This window comes from Balaenoptera ricei, chromosome X (genome assembly GCF_028023285.1).
Source record: "Balaenoptera ricei isolate mBalRic1 chromosome X, mBalRic1.hap2, whole genome shotgun sequence".
Taxonomy (NCBI): Eukaryota; Metazoa; Chordata; class Mammalia; order Artiodactyla; family Balaenopteridae; genus Balaenoptera; species Balaenoptera ricei.
In genome coordinates, this window is record NC_082660.1 from 103,589,332 (window position 1) to 103,603,985 (window position 14,654).

General features: G+C 36.1%; 1 protein-coding gene across 1 annotated transcript in view; it reads right to left on the reverse strand.

Moving 5' to 3' along the window:
- The window catches only part of IL13RA2 (interleukin 13 receptor subunit alpha 2), a 68,778-nt gene that overhangs the window by 15,064 nt on the left and 39,060 nt on the right, over window positions 1-14,654 (reverse strand). Inside the window, exons 7-8 of the mRNA XM_059911229.1 lie at window positions 14,352-14,497; window positions 12,480-12,624 (exon numbers count right to left, since the gene is read on the reverse strand). Coding sequence (XP_059767212.1) covers window positions 12,480-12,624; window positions 14,352-14,497 — 291 coding nt within the window. The remainder of the gene's footprint in view (window positions 1-12,479; window positions 12,625-14,351; window positions 14,498-14,654) is intronic.

The window sequence follows — 14,654 nt, forward strand, 5'->3', positions numbered from 1 at the left end:
ACAAGTAACTTGGGAAATGATCAGAGTTTGTAAGACTAAAAGCGAAAGAAAAAAGCACTGTACTCTAGTTGATAATGTTCTTTCTCATGGGGGTACAGGTTAACAATCCTGATATTGTTATACATGTATACTTGAACTTAACAACTAATTAAATAGATGGCAGATGCTGGGAGACAGGTTTCTCACTGTTGGAGTGGGAGGTTATAGATAGCAAAGTGATTCACGTGGTAATCACTGTTACCTGTCCAATCACTGTGTTGGATATATCAGTATAACTTTTAAACAGAAATATTTATATATAGAAATATTTATAGATATCTGTGTATATAACTAATATGATTTGAGTATATGATATGATTATGAGATATGAGTATACACACATATATTTCTTTGTTCTGTTAGCTGAAATGGTCTAAAAGAAATGATGCTCCCAAAATCTGAAAGAAACAACAACATAGAAATAAGCACAGATCTTGGTTCCTAATACTATTTTCCAATAAAAGTAACCAGGCTTCTTGGAGAAATTACTGATTCTAGGGCTCAGAGAGGAAATATAGAAGATGAGCCTGGAGGAGCTTATTGTGTCAAAAAGTAAGGAAGTGCTAAAAAATAAAAAAACCCCACAGTGATGGAGTTATGTCAAAGAAGACAGGAAAGACCTCCCAATGGCCAAAGCTGTAACAATATGAGCAACACAATAAATAAAGTAATATTGGATGAGACCCCAAAGTATAAAATAAATATCTATGAGTTCACATTGATAGAAATAAATGATTGAATAAACAAACGTGAGAGAGTAGACCAATTTCCCATGCAGAAGAATTCCAGATAATTTATGTAGGTAATTCTGCTCTCAGGGAGGTGGAGTATAACTCCCTATTCCTTAAGATTGAGCTACACAGAGTGACTTCCTTCCCCCAAAATACAACAATATGGAGAGGGAGAAAAAGAGTAACTTTACAGTGGAATAACCTGACAAACTCTACTTCAGCCAAGTGGTCAAGGTCAACATTAACAGGGACAAGTCATGTTGATAGTATGTAACCTTGGTATCATTCGATGAAAAGGACACTCCTCCTCTGTGGTCTTCCTCCCCCAAAATCCATAGTCCCAGGCTAATAGGAAAAACATCAGACAAATCCAAGTTGAGGGACATTTTATAAAATACCTGACTAGTACTCCTCAAAACTATCAAGGTCATAAAAAATAAGGAAAGCCTGAGAAATTGTCACAGCCAAGAGGAGCCTAAGGAGACATGGTTACTAAATGTATTGTGGGATCTGGGATGGGTTCCTGGAACAGAAAAAGGACATTAGGTAAAAACTAAGGAAATCTTAGTAGGAAAAATCTTAGAAATAAAGTAGGGACTCTAGTTAATAATAATATGTGTGATATATGGGAACTCTCTGTACTATCTTTGCTTTTTTTTGTAAATCTAAAATTGTTCTAAGATTTTTTTAAGTTTATTTTTAAAAACTAGAGTGATGGAGGTAACATTAGCATTACTTGCTGATGACATAATTGTATATCTGGAGACCCCAAGAGAAAATTATTATATACGGTTGGCCTTTCCTATCCATGGGTTTCGCATCCAAGGATTCAACTAAGTGTGGATTAAAAAAAAAAAAAAAAAAAAACTCCAGAAAGTTCCAAAAAGCAAAACTTGAATTTATGATGTGCTGGCAACTATTTACATAGAATTTACATTGTATTTACAACTATTTACATACCATTTACATTGTATTAGGTATTATAAATAATCTAGAGACGATTTAAAGTATATGGGAGGATGTGTGTAGGTTATATGCAAAAACTAAAATATTATGATACTTTATATAAGGGACCTGAGCATCTGTGGATTTTGGCATCTGCTGTGGTGGGGGCGGGATGTCCTGGAACTAATCTCCCACAGATAACGAGGGACAACTGTACTTTAAAGGAATTGAGCAAGATGGCTGGGTAAAAATAACAATATATAAAACAAAGTGTTCCTATATACTAACAACCAATTACATTTATAATGGAAGACACCGTTTACAAAAGCTACAAACAGATAATTACTTAGGAATATATTTAACAAGAAACATGCAATAGCTATTTGAAGACAACTCTGAAATGCTACTGAAAAACACAACATAATACCTGACAAAATGGAAAGATACCTATTTTTTTGGATTGGAAAAACTTTGTACAGATATCAATTTTCCCACAAATTATTCTATAATTATGATGAGATCTCAACAAAAATACCAATATGATTGGTGTGGGGAATAAAACAAGCTAATTCTAAAATATATGTGGAAAAATAAACATTTAAGAAGAGGCAGGAAACTTCTGAAAAAGAAGACTAATGAGCATGGAGGGCTATCCTTACTAGATATTAAAGCATATTATTAGACTACATAGTTAAATAGAGAAGTACTGGTACATGACTAGTACTGGTACATGATTAGACTTACAGCTCACTAGGCAAGAAGAGAGCCCAGAAATAAACTCAACTACACACACACACACAGACACACACACACACAACTCTTGTCTGAATGTTTGTGTCCCCACAAAATTCATGTTGAAAACCTAATGTCCAGTGTGATAATATTAGGAGGTGGGGCCTTTGGGAGATGCTTAGGTCATGAGGGTGGAGCCCTCAAGAATGGGGATTAATGCTCTTACAAAGGAGAATCCACATAGCTCCCTAGCCCCATTTCACCATGTGAGAATACAAAAGAAGTCGGCAACTCAGAAAAGGGCCCTCACTTGGCCATGCTGGTACCCTGATTTTATACCTCTAGCCTCCAGAACTGTGAGAAATAAATTTCTGTTGTTCATAAGTAACCCAGTGTGTGGTATTTTGTTATAGCATCCCAAGCAGACTAAGATACACACACACACACACACACACACACACATACGCATACAAATTAAGTATATGATAAAGGTGTCATTTTGCATCGGGAGAAGAGAGTTTGTTCAACAAATTGTGATGCAATTATTTAGTAACCTTCTGGCAAAAATATAAGCTTGAAAACTTATTTTTCTATACCTCATAATTCACATATAAGTTCCCTACCCAAAATACCCTTTATCTATCTTTGATTGGCAATGCCCACTTGTCCTTCCAGATTCAAGACCCCCCTTCCTTCCCCTTCTTCCTCTTGCTGAGCAGCTCATCATAAAGCAATTAGGTGAGATAGATCAAGATAGGCATCCATGACAGGGAGGAGTGGAACCATAGTGACCCAGAGCGATATGTTAGAGGTGAAGTGGGGGTGAAGAGAATACCCATGCAGTCAGAGTAGCCTAGTATGGGGAGTCAGAACTCAAATAGGGTGAGGTGATAAGATCCACAAAAGCAGGGGAGGGAGGTGTGTAGTATGAGATGTCAGAACGTGAGCAGGGTAAACAGGATGACCACGCTAGGACTTGTCATGGGCAGTCAGTGGCCAAGTGTGATTAAGAGGCATTCACAGAGCCGAGCAGCTTGACACAAGAAGTCAGTTTAGTCAGGAGGATATTAAATAGGAGGCTGGCCTGGCATGCAGAGTAAGAGCCTAAGTCCAGAGAAGAGGAAATCCAAAAAGGGGAGGCAGGCTAGTGTAGAAAGTTAGCGGCCAAGCAAGGTGAGGAGGGCATCCATGCATGGAGGTGGGGCATACCTGTGTGGGCAGTTAGAGGCTGAGTGGAACAAGGAGAGTATCTGCACATGGGGGAGTCCCAGCACAAAATATCAAAGCCCAAGCAGGGTAAGGGGGGCATGTTTGTGAAAGGGTGGCCTGGAGTGGGGTGTCAGAGAGTCTGAGCAGGTTGCGAAAGTTATTCACATGGGTTGGGGACAATCCAGCATTTTGTCATAGCAGAGCCTGAGGTATATAAGGAGGATACACACACGCATGCGTACACACTCACATGTACATTTCTCAAACTCTTGTCCAATGAGAGGAACTGGGAAATAATGAGTACATATAGCCCTCATATAGCCTTCTTTTATGTCATTATTAATATGATTGAATTTATGACTGTCATTTTACTTTTTGTTTTTTCTGACTCATGTTTTGCTCTTTCTTTTTCCGCTTTATTGCCTTCATTTTGTAAATGTTTTCAGTGTAGCATTTGAATTACTGTAAAGATTGTTCTCTGTATTTATATTTATTTTCTTAGTGGTTAAGTGGACTTTCAGTATACAGCTTAACTTATTAGATCTACTTCAGATTTATACTAACTTAAAGACAGTGACATATAGAAAGGTTATATAGCTCTATCTCCTCTTCTGCCTTTTTGTGTTATGTTTCCTCACCAGCAAAATCTGCATTTCTTTACAGCACCCTTAGACTTGAACTTCCTCAGTCTCTATTCCAAATAAAGTCAGGGAGAGCTACACAGCTCTCTGTTCTTATGGCCTGACTCTCACCCTTTGCAGAACCTCTGTGCTACTGCTCCAGAGATGGGGGCAGGAACTTTTACTCTTGCAGTGCCACCCGTTACAAGCAAGACTCTAGGCTGGGAGGCAGGAGGGGATGGGGCATCGCTGGTCTTCTTGGTTTGTCTCTCACAGAATGGAACCTCTGCCCTACAGGGAAACTGGTGTGAAGATTATTGAAGCCTAGTATTCTCAGCTTACTATGCCTGGGGTAGAGTTTCTGTCCTATGCATGTGAGCTGGGTGGAGGAAGGGAGCCTCCGATCTCTCTTGCCTGGAAAAGAGCTTCTGCAACAGAGCTGGGAAGGATAAAGAATGCTGGTGGCCAACCCCTCCTGGGGAGAAGTCATTGTCTTAAACTGAAATCTGGAAAAAGAGCAAGTCCCGTGTTATTAGCTACACCCACCTGGAATAGAGTTCCCATTGCACTGAGCTGGGAAAGGTGGGAGGTAGGGAATAGTTCACGGTTCAAACGCCATAGACTCTAGCTGATCTTACCAAGATTTACCAGATTTTCTTGAGTAAATGTTTCTCCATTTGCTGTAGGCTTTTAGAGCAATTTCTAGATACTTCAAATATTTGTTTTTTTAAAATAATTTTTACCAGTTATGGTTGTTTTGCTGATAGAGAGGCTCCATCGAGCTCCTCATGCCACCAATCTAGGAGTGCTTTTTCAAATAACTTATTTTTAGAGTGAATGAACCTAGGACTGTTCAGAGCATGGAAATAATAATGAATTCCCATTCTAGCTTTAACACTTTAAATGTATTATTTAACCTAAGTTTTTCCTTATTTATAACATGGGCACTTTATATACCTCTCAGATTGTGATGAGGATTGAAAGACTATTGAAATAGTGTTATATAAAGCACCTAGCATAGAAGTTGACTCATAGTAGACACTCAATAAATGTCACTTCTCTCCCCTTCAAGCAAATGACTGTCTCAGGCTGGATGGCTATTTTAGTGACTATCACAGTGTCTGGAATATGGTATTGTGCAATAAATGTTGAACTGGATTGAAGGATGGACAAATGAATGGATGCATGGGTGGGTGGTGAGTGATTTCTAAGGTTCTAATTATTGATTTACTGATATAAAAAACCAGGGGTGATGTCCAAAATGTTTTAATGGTACATCCTGAGAAAACTAAATCAGAACTGATGCTGGCTCTCAGGAGTGGCTACATAAATAACAGGATACAGTAAAGAGTAAACTATGGGGCCCCTTCTTCAAAAATGATTAAAATTTTCAAGATGGTGACAGCAGATCATTAAACCATGGCTGAGGCCCTTCCAAGCATCCAGGAGTAGGGCCCTGTGTAACTGCACAGGACACATATCCATGAAGGATCCTCACTCACTTTTGCCCAAGAGTAGGATCCTAGGGAACTCCTGATATAAAAGGTATTATTCCTTAGTTGCTGGCATAGCCCAGGGGAGGGGTTTCAAAGTAAGGGGCTAGGGCAGCCCTAGGTGGCAGAAGACAGATGGCCAAGAGGGGGACCATGGCTTAAGGCACTCTGTATATACCAAGCATTTGGGAAATATTCAGTACCTTAAAACTCTATCATAATGCAAAACAAAAATAAAGAGAGAGAGCCATTTCAAAAAATTCAATTTCAAAAAATTCAATTTCAGAAATTTGGGGTCACATTACTTAATGGTTAATAAACCTATACAGCTAGCAGGCCGGGAGTTCCAGGGGTCCTTTTGCAAGGTCCAGCTCTGTCCAGATTTGGTGCCACATGGTTGTCATAGCCAGTTTATTGGGGCAATTCTGGTAGGGACTGCTAAGTTTATGGCAGGGATTCCAGAAATCTTTGATTAGAAGAGCTTGCTATGCATGTTCTGAACAGGGGAATTGAAATACTAGGTCCCAAAGACCCACTCAGCCTCCAAGGATGGGATTGCCTGCGATTTACCTGCCTTGCCATGACCTCTCCCCTCCACACTCCTTCTTCCTCCCCACAATCCCTTAACACACTAAGAACTTTAGCAAGCCCTGAATTGAGAGTAATTTGCCAAACATATTATGTCTTAATTCATATTACCTTGGGGGTTTTAATGTTTAACAAGGATAGGTCTACTTGAGGAAATGGTGGTGCATCCTATCACTGATCACAAGTGATAGTAGAGGATGGTATTCTGCTTTACATCTCAGTTTTAGCTCTTTTTCCCCCTTTTAGAGATAGATGATCAGTGCCAATGATAGTCAAAGCTATAGTTACTCTGCCCCTGGGCTTACCTCTCCATTATATTATTTTAGTCTTTTTCATTCTAGAATACTGCAATATATTAGTGTTTTTCAAATTGAATGTGCAAATGAATCACCTGGGGATGTTGTTAAAATGCAGATTGCTAACTGAGTACATCTGGGTTGGGGCCTGAATTCTGCATTTCTTCTAATAAGCTCCCAGGTAATGCCCACTCTATTGGTCTGTGGACCACAGAGTAGAACTATTATGAATAATACTAGATATTGATCCAAATTAAAACTTGATTGTAATCTGTAGGTCATTATTCTCTAAATTTTAAAGTAACTGTCTATAACTAGGTTGCCACGTCTTCTCCTAGAAGTCAACTGTCAATTAGTCTGAAGTTTGCATATACTTTGAAAGGCTTCTTACTGATTTCAGAGGCTTGTGCCTTTTGGTCTCTGAACTAATAAAAAAAAAAAAAAAAAATCACACCACCAGAAAGTAGGAAATACTGCCTGCCAACTAGTATAGGAAACTCTCAGGCTTGTATTGTGTAGTTTGTGATATCTGAATATTTCGAATATGATCTCTAGTCATTTCATTATTTTCAGCCTTTTAAGCACTGCATTCTTCCCACCTTTTGAGGAAATGTGAAGCACACATTTAGACTATGAATGTATTTAAAACTTCTTGCTTCTTATTAATCCTCTCCACAGGTTATTTTTAAAGCCAAACAACCTTATTCATGGTGAATAATTTCATCCCAAGTGCAATGTGAAAAAAAACTAGAATCTCATCTTCCAAGATTTGACAATATCTCTATGGCTCAGTGCAAGTCACAAAATCACATTGTTTTATGAATACATCACAGATTAGATTCTGAGCCCTCCCTTGACTTTTCTACATGCAGCACTCTCATCTTGGATTGAGGAATGTTAAAGAGAAAAACCACAGGCCCAAAAAGGCATAACTTGTGCTAAAGCCCATGATACCAATCCTAGATTTAACAACTAACCTAACTGCAGTTTTGACCTTCCCCAGAAATGTAATCTTAATCAACCAGCCTGGAATTTTCTGGTCAGCACCAATGAGGTCATCTGCCACATGGGCCCTCTACATCCCCTAAGAGGAAGAAGAGGCAATCTGCATGATAAAACCCTTTCCTTTCCCTTCCCCCTCAAAAAAGATGTCTTGGCCTAAAAATAATCTTTTTTTTTTTTTCTTTTGCTAATAGGACCCTTGCCCATCCTTCTTCCTATAAAAACCTTTTGTTTTGTACAACCCCTCAGAGCACCCCTCTACTTGCTAGAAGGGATACTGCCTGATTCATAAATCATCTAATAAAGCCAATTAGATCGTCAATTTAATTGGTTGAACTTTGTTTTTAACAAGAAAAAAATCTGTTAATAGGATTCAGATAATTTGCTACTAGTTGAGGATTTTAATAATCTAATGCCTACTTAAATACAACAATGCTTTCAAGATAAGATTTATTCAACATTTGGGGAAAAAAATCAGTTTGATAAGACTCTTGTTTAACATTTGGCCATAAGCCTGGAATTTACTGAGTCATCAGTGTATCTCCTGATTAGAAAAGGCTTCTTTTTTTGTATGAAAAATCTGAAATTAAGAAAGGACTCCATTATTAACAGTCATTAATAACACAAACTATTTCACTTAGATTAATAACTCAGAGAAATAGACAAAAAAGCATTCAGCAGAGAAATAAAGCAAAACATTTCACACACATTCACAGTTCTCTTTATCTTTAAAAGACTTGGCATTAAGATATTTTTTCTCCAAGTCACACTTCCTCCTTAAAGCTCACCAACCCATAGTGGTCCCTCCATCTTCTGAAATTCTATAGCATTATCTGTATAACTCAAATAGCAATCAGCTAAAATCAGCTCATAATGAAGGTTATTTTTTTTGTATAGATTCTAGCTCCTCTAACTAGAGTGTGAGCTCTTGCAGGGTACGCACCAAGTTTTTTTAATCTTTGTGATCTTTTGCCTGTGGCACACTAGTAGTATATCTCAGTCTATGTCCATTTTAAGTCACTCTTTCCTTTCCCCAATCCTGCTTTTCTCCTGTAATTCTCATATTTTTCCTTTATCTAGAGGTAAATAGTGTTTCATGTTCTAAAGCATTATTCTTATATTTCATTCAAAAGTAAATCCACCCCAAAACGTAGCTTTTTAGGGTTGATTTTTTAAATTACTGTACTTTCCCTGAAGACATTATCATAGTCTACACAACATCAACGAACACTCACAGTGTACAGGCAAAATTATAAAATGTAGGTCCATCAGTTCTAAATGCAAAATATTTTTTATCTACTATCTCAGACTAAACATTGTAATGTCATACAACTTACCGTTTTCAGCAAATTTTTTTGCTTATACAAAAGCAGGCAAGTTATTAACAAAACAAGTAATGAGACAAAAGCAAATGGTATCAAGAAAAATATTAAGGTTTCCTTCCATATGTCACCTAGGATTAAAATCACCAAAAAAGGGGGAAGGGTTAGATGTGTACAATTATTTTAAAAACTGAATTATTTTATAAATAAACTAGTAAATGGTGAAGAACTGAGTTAAACTTGGCAACTTCTGCCTATTTGCCATAGATACCATAGTGATGCTTGAGAACAGCATTCCTTTCATTTGTGCACTTTTTTGCTGTACTGCTTTACTGAACTGTGACAGCTCTTTATTTTGCTTAGAAAAATAACTACCTAAAGCCCCATTCTTATTTTCTTATATGATTTTGTTTAAAATTTGACCTTGCGAATTTTTCATAATAACAAAATGATAAAACGTTAGCCAAGTGATTAGATAAACATGTCTTGTGTATCTCTTAACTCTCAATAACTCAAATGTTTACATTATATCATACAATGATGTAGTGAGTGAAAGCAGGTCTTCAATAAAAGTCTCAGTGCAAATAATGGAGCTAGTCTTTAAAGGTCATGTTTTAAAAGTTGCCTTACATTCTGGAGACTAAAGAGATGAGGTTTTTCTCTTCTTTTTTTTTTTTTTCTTTTTTTAGGGATGAAGTTTTAATGGTTTGTCTGCATAGCAAGAAATGAGCAATCACTAGATAAACTTAAAAGTACACAAAGCTTGTCCTTCTAAAACTAGTATCTCCCACATGTTTTGAAATACTATGGAACACTTCGAATCCTAGGCCTATATCTATACTCAAACCTACCTCCAACCCCACATTTTTCTTTGTCCTATTCCCTTAGGATCTTATTTTCTACTAGAAAATTACCAAATTCATAGGCTCAGTTCAGTTAAGAATTGCAAGGATATAATCCAGAGAAATGACTAATAGCGTAAGTTTTTTGGCATGCAAAATTAACAGTGGGAAAACAGGCTTCTTTTGTGAAGTTCCAGTAGAGTTAATCTTATAGTCATTTCCAAAAAAAATTATTGTGCTATTTTTCTATAACTTAAAACATCCAATAAGAAATGTCCGAAAGAACTAAAGACCACATGCATCTCAGGAAAGTCGTTGTTCCTAATCTGAAATTTATTAAGATTCTACCAAGAGATACCCATCAGGGCAAAAGAAATCTGCCATAAATAACACAGTTAAGTGTATATTAAAAAAATTTAAAAAACAAAAACAAAAAACAAAAAAACAACATTGTAAATCAACTATTCTTCAATTAAAAAAAAAGATAGCATGTAAAATACATAAAAGGATGTATATTTTGAGGATATGCCTAAAAACTCACGATATCTACTTTAAACCATGCACTGAATAATAACAAGATATAATTCAGGGCATGACTTTCTCAATGTCAGGTCCACAGAGTCTCCAGATTTCTTATATTAGTGACAAAAATGAAAAACAGAACAAGTAAGTATTCTTTCTGATTCTATATATCTTTAGTTAATTGAGTTCTTCCTCTCTCTGCCTATTTTTTCTCCATAGCCCTTAGTGATTATATGATATATTTGGCTTCTTTATTTATTATCTATCTCTACTCAACTTGGGAATAAAATATAAATTCCATGAGGACAAGGATTTTTCTTTTACTGCTATATCTCCAGTGCCTGAAAGAGTCTGACACATAGTAAGTGCTTAATAAATATTTGATGTATGAAAGAGAACAATGATACAACTATATTAATAGGGAGATTACAGTCAAACACAAATTCTATTATAATGGAACAACATAAAAGGAGATGAATGATTGATAGAAATGCCATTATGTTTGCACCTATATCTGTATATGTACTTATATACCTTTATGTGAAAGAGCAATGCTGAGTTAATCTCCTTCAATTTCAAACAACTATTAATATTTTCTATTGATAAAGCCAGTATACTGTGAAATACAATAATATTTTGCCTCATTCTCAAGATTTTTTAGTTTATATTGCTATTTTTTGTCTTCTATGAAAGTTTATTTTCTTTTTTTAATTTTTAATTTTATATTGGAGTCTAGTTGATTAACAATGTTGTATTAGTTTCAGGTGTACAGCAAAGTGATTCAGTTATACATATACATGTATCTATTCTTTTTCAAATTCTTTTCCCATTTAGGTTTATTACAGAGTACTGAGCAGAGTTCCCTGTGCTATACAGTAGGTCCTCGTTGGTTATCTATTTTAAATATAGCAGTGTGTACAGGTCAATCCCAAATATATTTAATTTAAATATGTCTTTTATCATGTCACTTTAAATCAGTGTTGGAAGTGAATGGAATGTGCATTTTACTAATGATGACATATTAATTAGAAAAATATTCATTAGGCACAGTACCAGACACTCAAAAACGAGTGTATGCTACCTATCCTTGCTTTAAGATTGCTGTTCTCTTGAAAATTGAAAGCATAGGAAAATATTGATTAAAATAGGCTTCCCCACAAAGAACTAGCATATTCTCTTTACTGACAGTCAGAAAAGCAAGATGTTGATGACTGAACTATAACAAGACTCTTAAACTAGTTAAAACTGAACATTAGATTTTCCATAAATCTATGTTCGATTGTGGTGATTGCTAATTTATCTTCTCTGTTTACAGACTATATGCAAGAGTATTTTGACTTCCATAATTACAAAATACACTGAGAGAAAATTATTTTGCTAGCCAATAGTTAGCAAAATAGTTTAGTTACTGTTCTTTTTTTAAATATATTTTCTTCAATAACTATGTCAACATATTTTATGATTGCTCCTTCTTTCTAACATTGTATAAATGGATTCCTTTAACTCTCAATAGGGAAAAGGCACAGACTATAAAAAATTTGAATAATGAGCACATAGTTTTTCAAAACCATATAAAGAAGGCACACAATAATGTCAAGATTCTGATAAAATACATATATGCTTGTAAGTAAAACTTCAGAGTAAATGTATGACTACAATTGGTACTAATACACGCAGATTTGGTTAACATCTAGTTAGTATGTAAGAAGCTTGAGAATAGTGCCACCATACTTTGGAGCTAAGACTACCACTGGAAAGTAATCCACTAGTAAAATCAAAGCAAAACCGGTAAGATTAGTTTGTCAAATGAAAGTAGGAAGAATCAAACAGAATCTATTAAATCTTGGAATGTGGAAAAGATACAGCTCAATTAATGTTATGGACATCTATAAAAATATGGAATATAGCCAATATTTTATAATAACTATAAATGGAGTATATATAACCTTTAAAAATTGTGAATCACTATATTGTACACCTATAACTTATACTTCAATAAAAAAATAATGAAGAAGAGTTGACCCTATGACCTTCATAACCAGTGTCACTGAACTGTAGTGACCTATGACATCCAGTAAGGCATCTTCTTCCTCAAACAGTGCTAGAAATACTCTAGTTACTGTTATTTTATCTTATACCTTTCCAGCATTGTTCTTCACTCCACTCACTCCATATTCCATCATCTGAGCAATAAATATTTACTTTGCTCCTTACTAAAAAGCATAATTGCTGGCTTTCATTTGATGTTCTTGTGATGTATATTTCATTTTCAACTGTGGTAGTCTGAAAGCCAAGGAAAAAATGCGATATCATTATTTGATCTAACTGCAGGTAGTCACACCCCATTTGATTTGTCATTTTCAAAGTGGGTTTTGTTACATGAAAGAAATGCATCAAATGACTAGAAAGGTATATACCAAAATCCTAACAGTGGTCAACTCTCTGTATGGTGTTTTATTTTTCATTTTTCTTCCTTATTTATATTTAAATTATTTTCTATAGTGATAATGGATTACTAGTAGTAAAGGGCATGTGTGACAGGGCAAAATTCCTAGGTAGTTTTAGTGCTTATGACACCCATTTTGGATTAGTGTCAAATTTCCCAGATTCCATAAATTGGAAAATGCTATATATACTGAGTTAGTAAAAAGAGTCATCATGTGAATGTTGTTTCTATGGAAACTGTAGAGTTCATATACACAAAGCTTCTTTTTTCCCTTATTCTTATTTTGGTTAATCATCATAAGACCAGTGTAATAGTGCTCAGGGCTTGGCATGAAACTACCCCTTCCAATATGAGAATACACAAGGCTGGATGATCTCAAAACAACCAAAAGAAAAAATCACTGAAGTGATTACTTAAATTTTGTATTTCAAAGAGCTGAAGAGTGTTACTCATCCAAAATAACAGCTTTTCTTTTGTTGTAACTTTTCTTGGGAGACAGCATAATGTAATGTAGGTTAAAGTGGGCTGGGAATGAGATCTGGATTCTAGTTCTAGCTGTATAATTTGATTGTAAGTCAATTCACTTCCTTGGGACTTGTAAATGTATTCAACTCCCAGTTTTCTCATCTGTATGTGAAATGAATTGATTAGAACCAATGGCTCACCTACTTGTCTTCACCACTCCCTAAGTTGGAAACCAATGAATAAAATTAACATATAACACAGTGGGGCTAAAGGCATCACCACATTGCTGGTGCTGGGGGGTAATCAGTCTTGGAACCATTGCTTACTTCCCCAGTTAGCCTGTCTTCCCTGCTACAAGCAATTCTCTGGTAGCGCTGCCAGGCTCTATTCTGATTTTGACCTGATAGTTGCTCCTCAAGAAGTGGTTTTTATGTTTGTTTGTGATTTTTGTTTTGTGTTCTTTTTACATGAGGCATCTTCGCAATCCGTCTTATGCATGTGCTTGACAACTTTAATTTTTTGACATAATATTGGAAACAAGTGACTAGATTATCTCTAAGGACCTGCGTAGCTTTAAAATTGGTATAATTGGGGCTTCCCTGGTGGCGCAGTGGTTGAGAATCTGCCTGCCAATGCAGGGGACACAGGTTCGAGCCCTGGTCTGGGAAGATCCCACATGCCGCAGAGCAACTAGGCCCGTGAGCCACAACTACTGAGCCTGCGCGTCTGGAGCTTGTGCTCCGCAACAAGAGAGGCCGTGACAGTGACAGGCCCGCGCACCGCAATGAAGAGTGGCCCCCGCTTGCCACAACTAGAGAAAGCCCTCGCACAGAAACGAAGACCCAACACAGCCAAAAATAAATAAATTAATTAATTAATTTAAAAAAATTGGTATAATTGATTGATAATACTTTCAGACTGCAAGCATCTTTCTTTTGTCCACTAGATTATTTGATTATTTGGTTTTCTGGAAGTTAAACTAAGGTACATGTCATGTTCTTTTCTTCATGTGGATAGCAACTGACTTTGGTTCTTATGTTTGCCATTTTATTTAAAAGGCTATGTTTATGATTTTCTCAAATAAACGCAATATCCATACCACCCAGGTAGTATCATCTTCTGTGAATTCAATTTCATAAATGAAACACTTTGCTGGAATAGGTCCTTTGGGAATGCTCCACTTCAGGTTAATTTCCTCTGAATTCTTCACAGTAAAACTAAGGTAGTCTGGTGGCAAAGGTTTAACTGAAAAGCAGAAGGAAATAATTTCAACATGGAGGTTATTAAAGTTTAGCAGTGGCCCTTATCAAAAGCTAGGGACACCTACTAACAGAAGCCTCCAGGATAAATTAGGTGGCTCAAGACTATTCTCTATAATGTGAGTTAAAATCAAAGCTGCTTG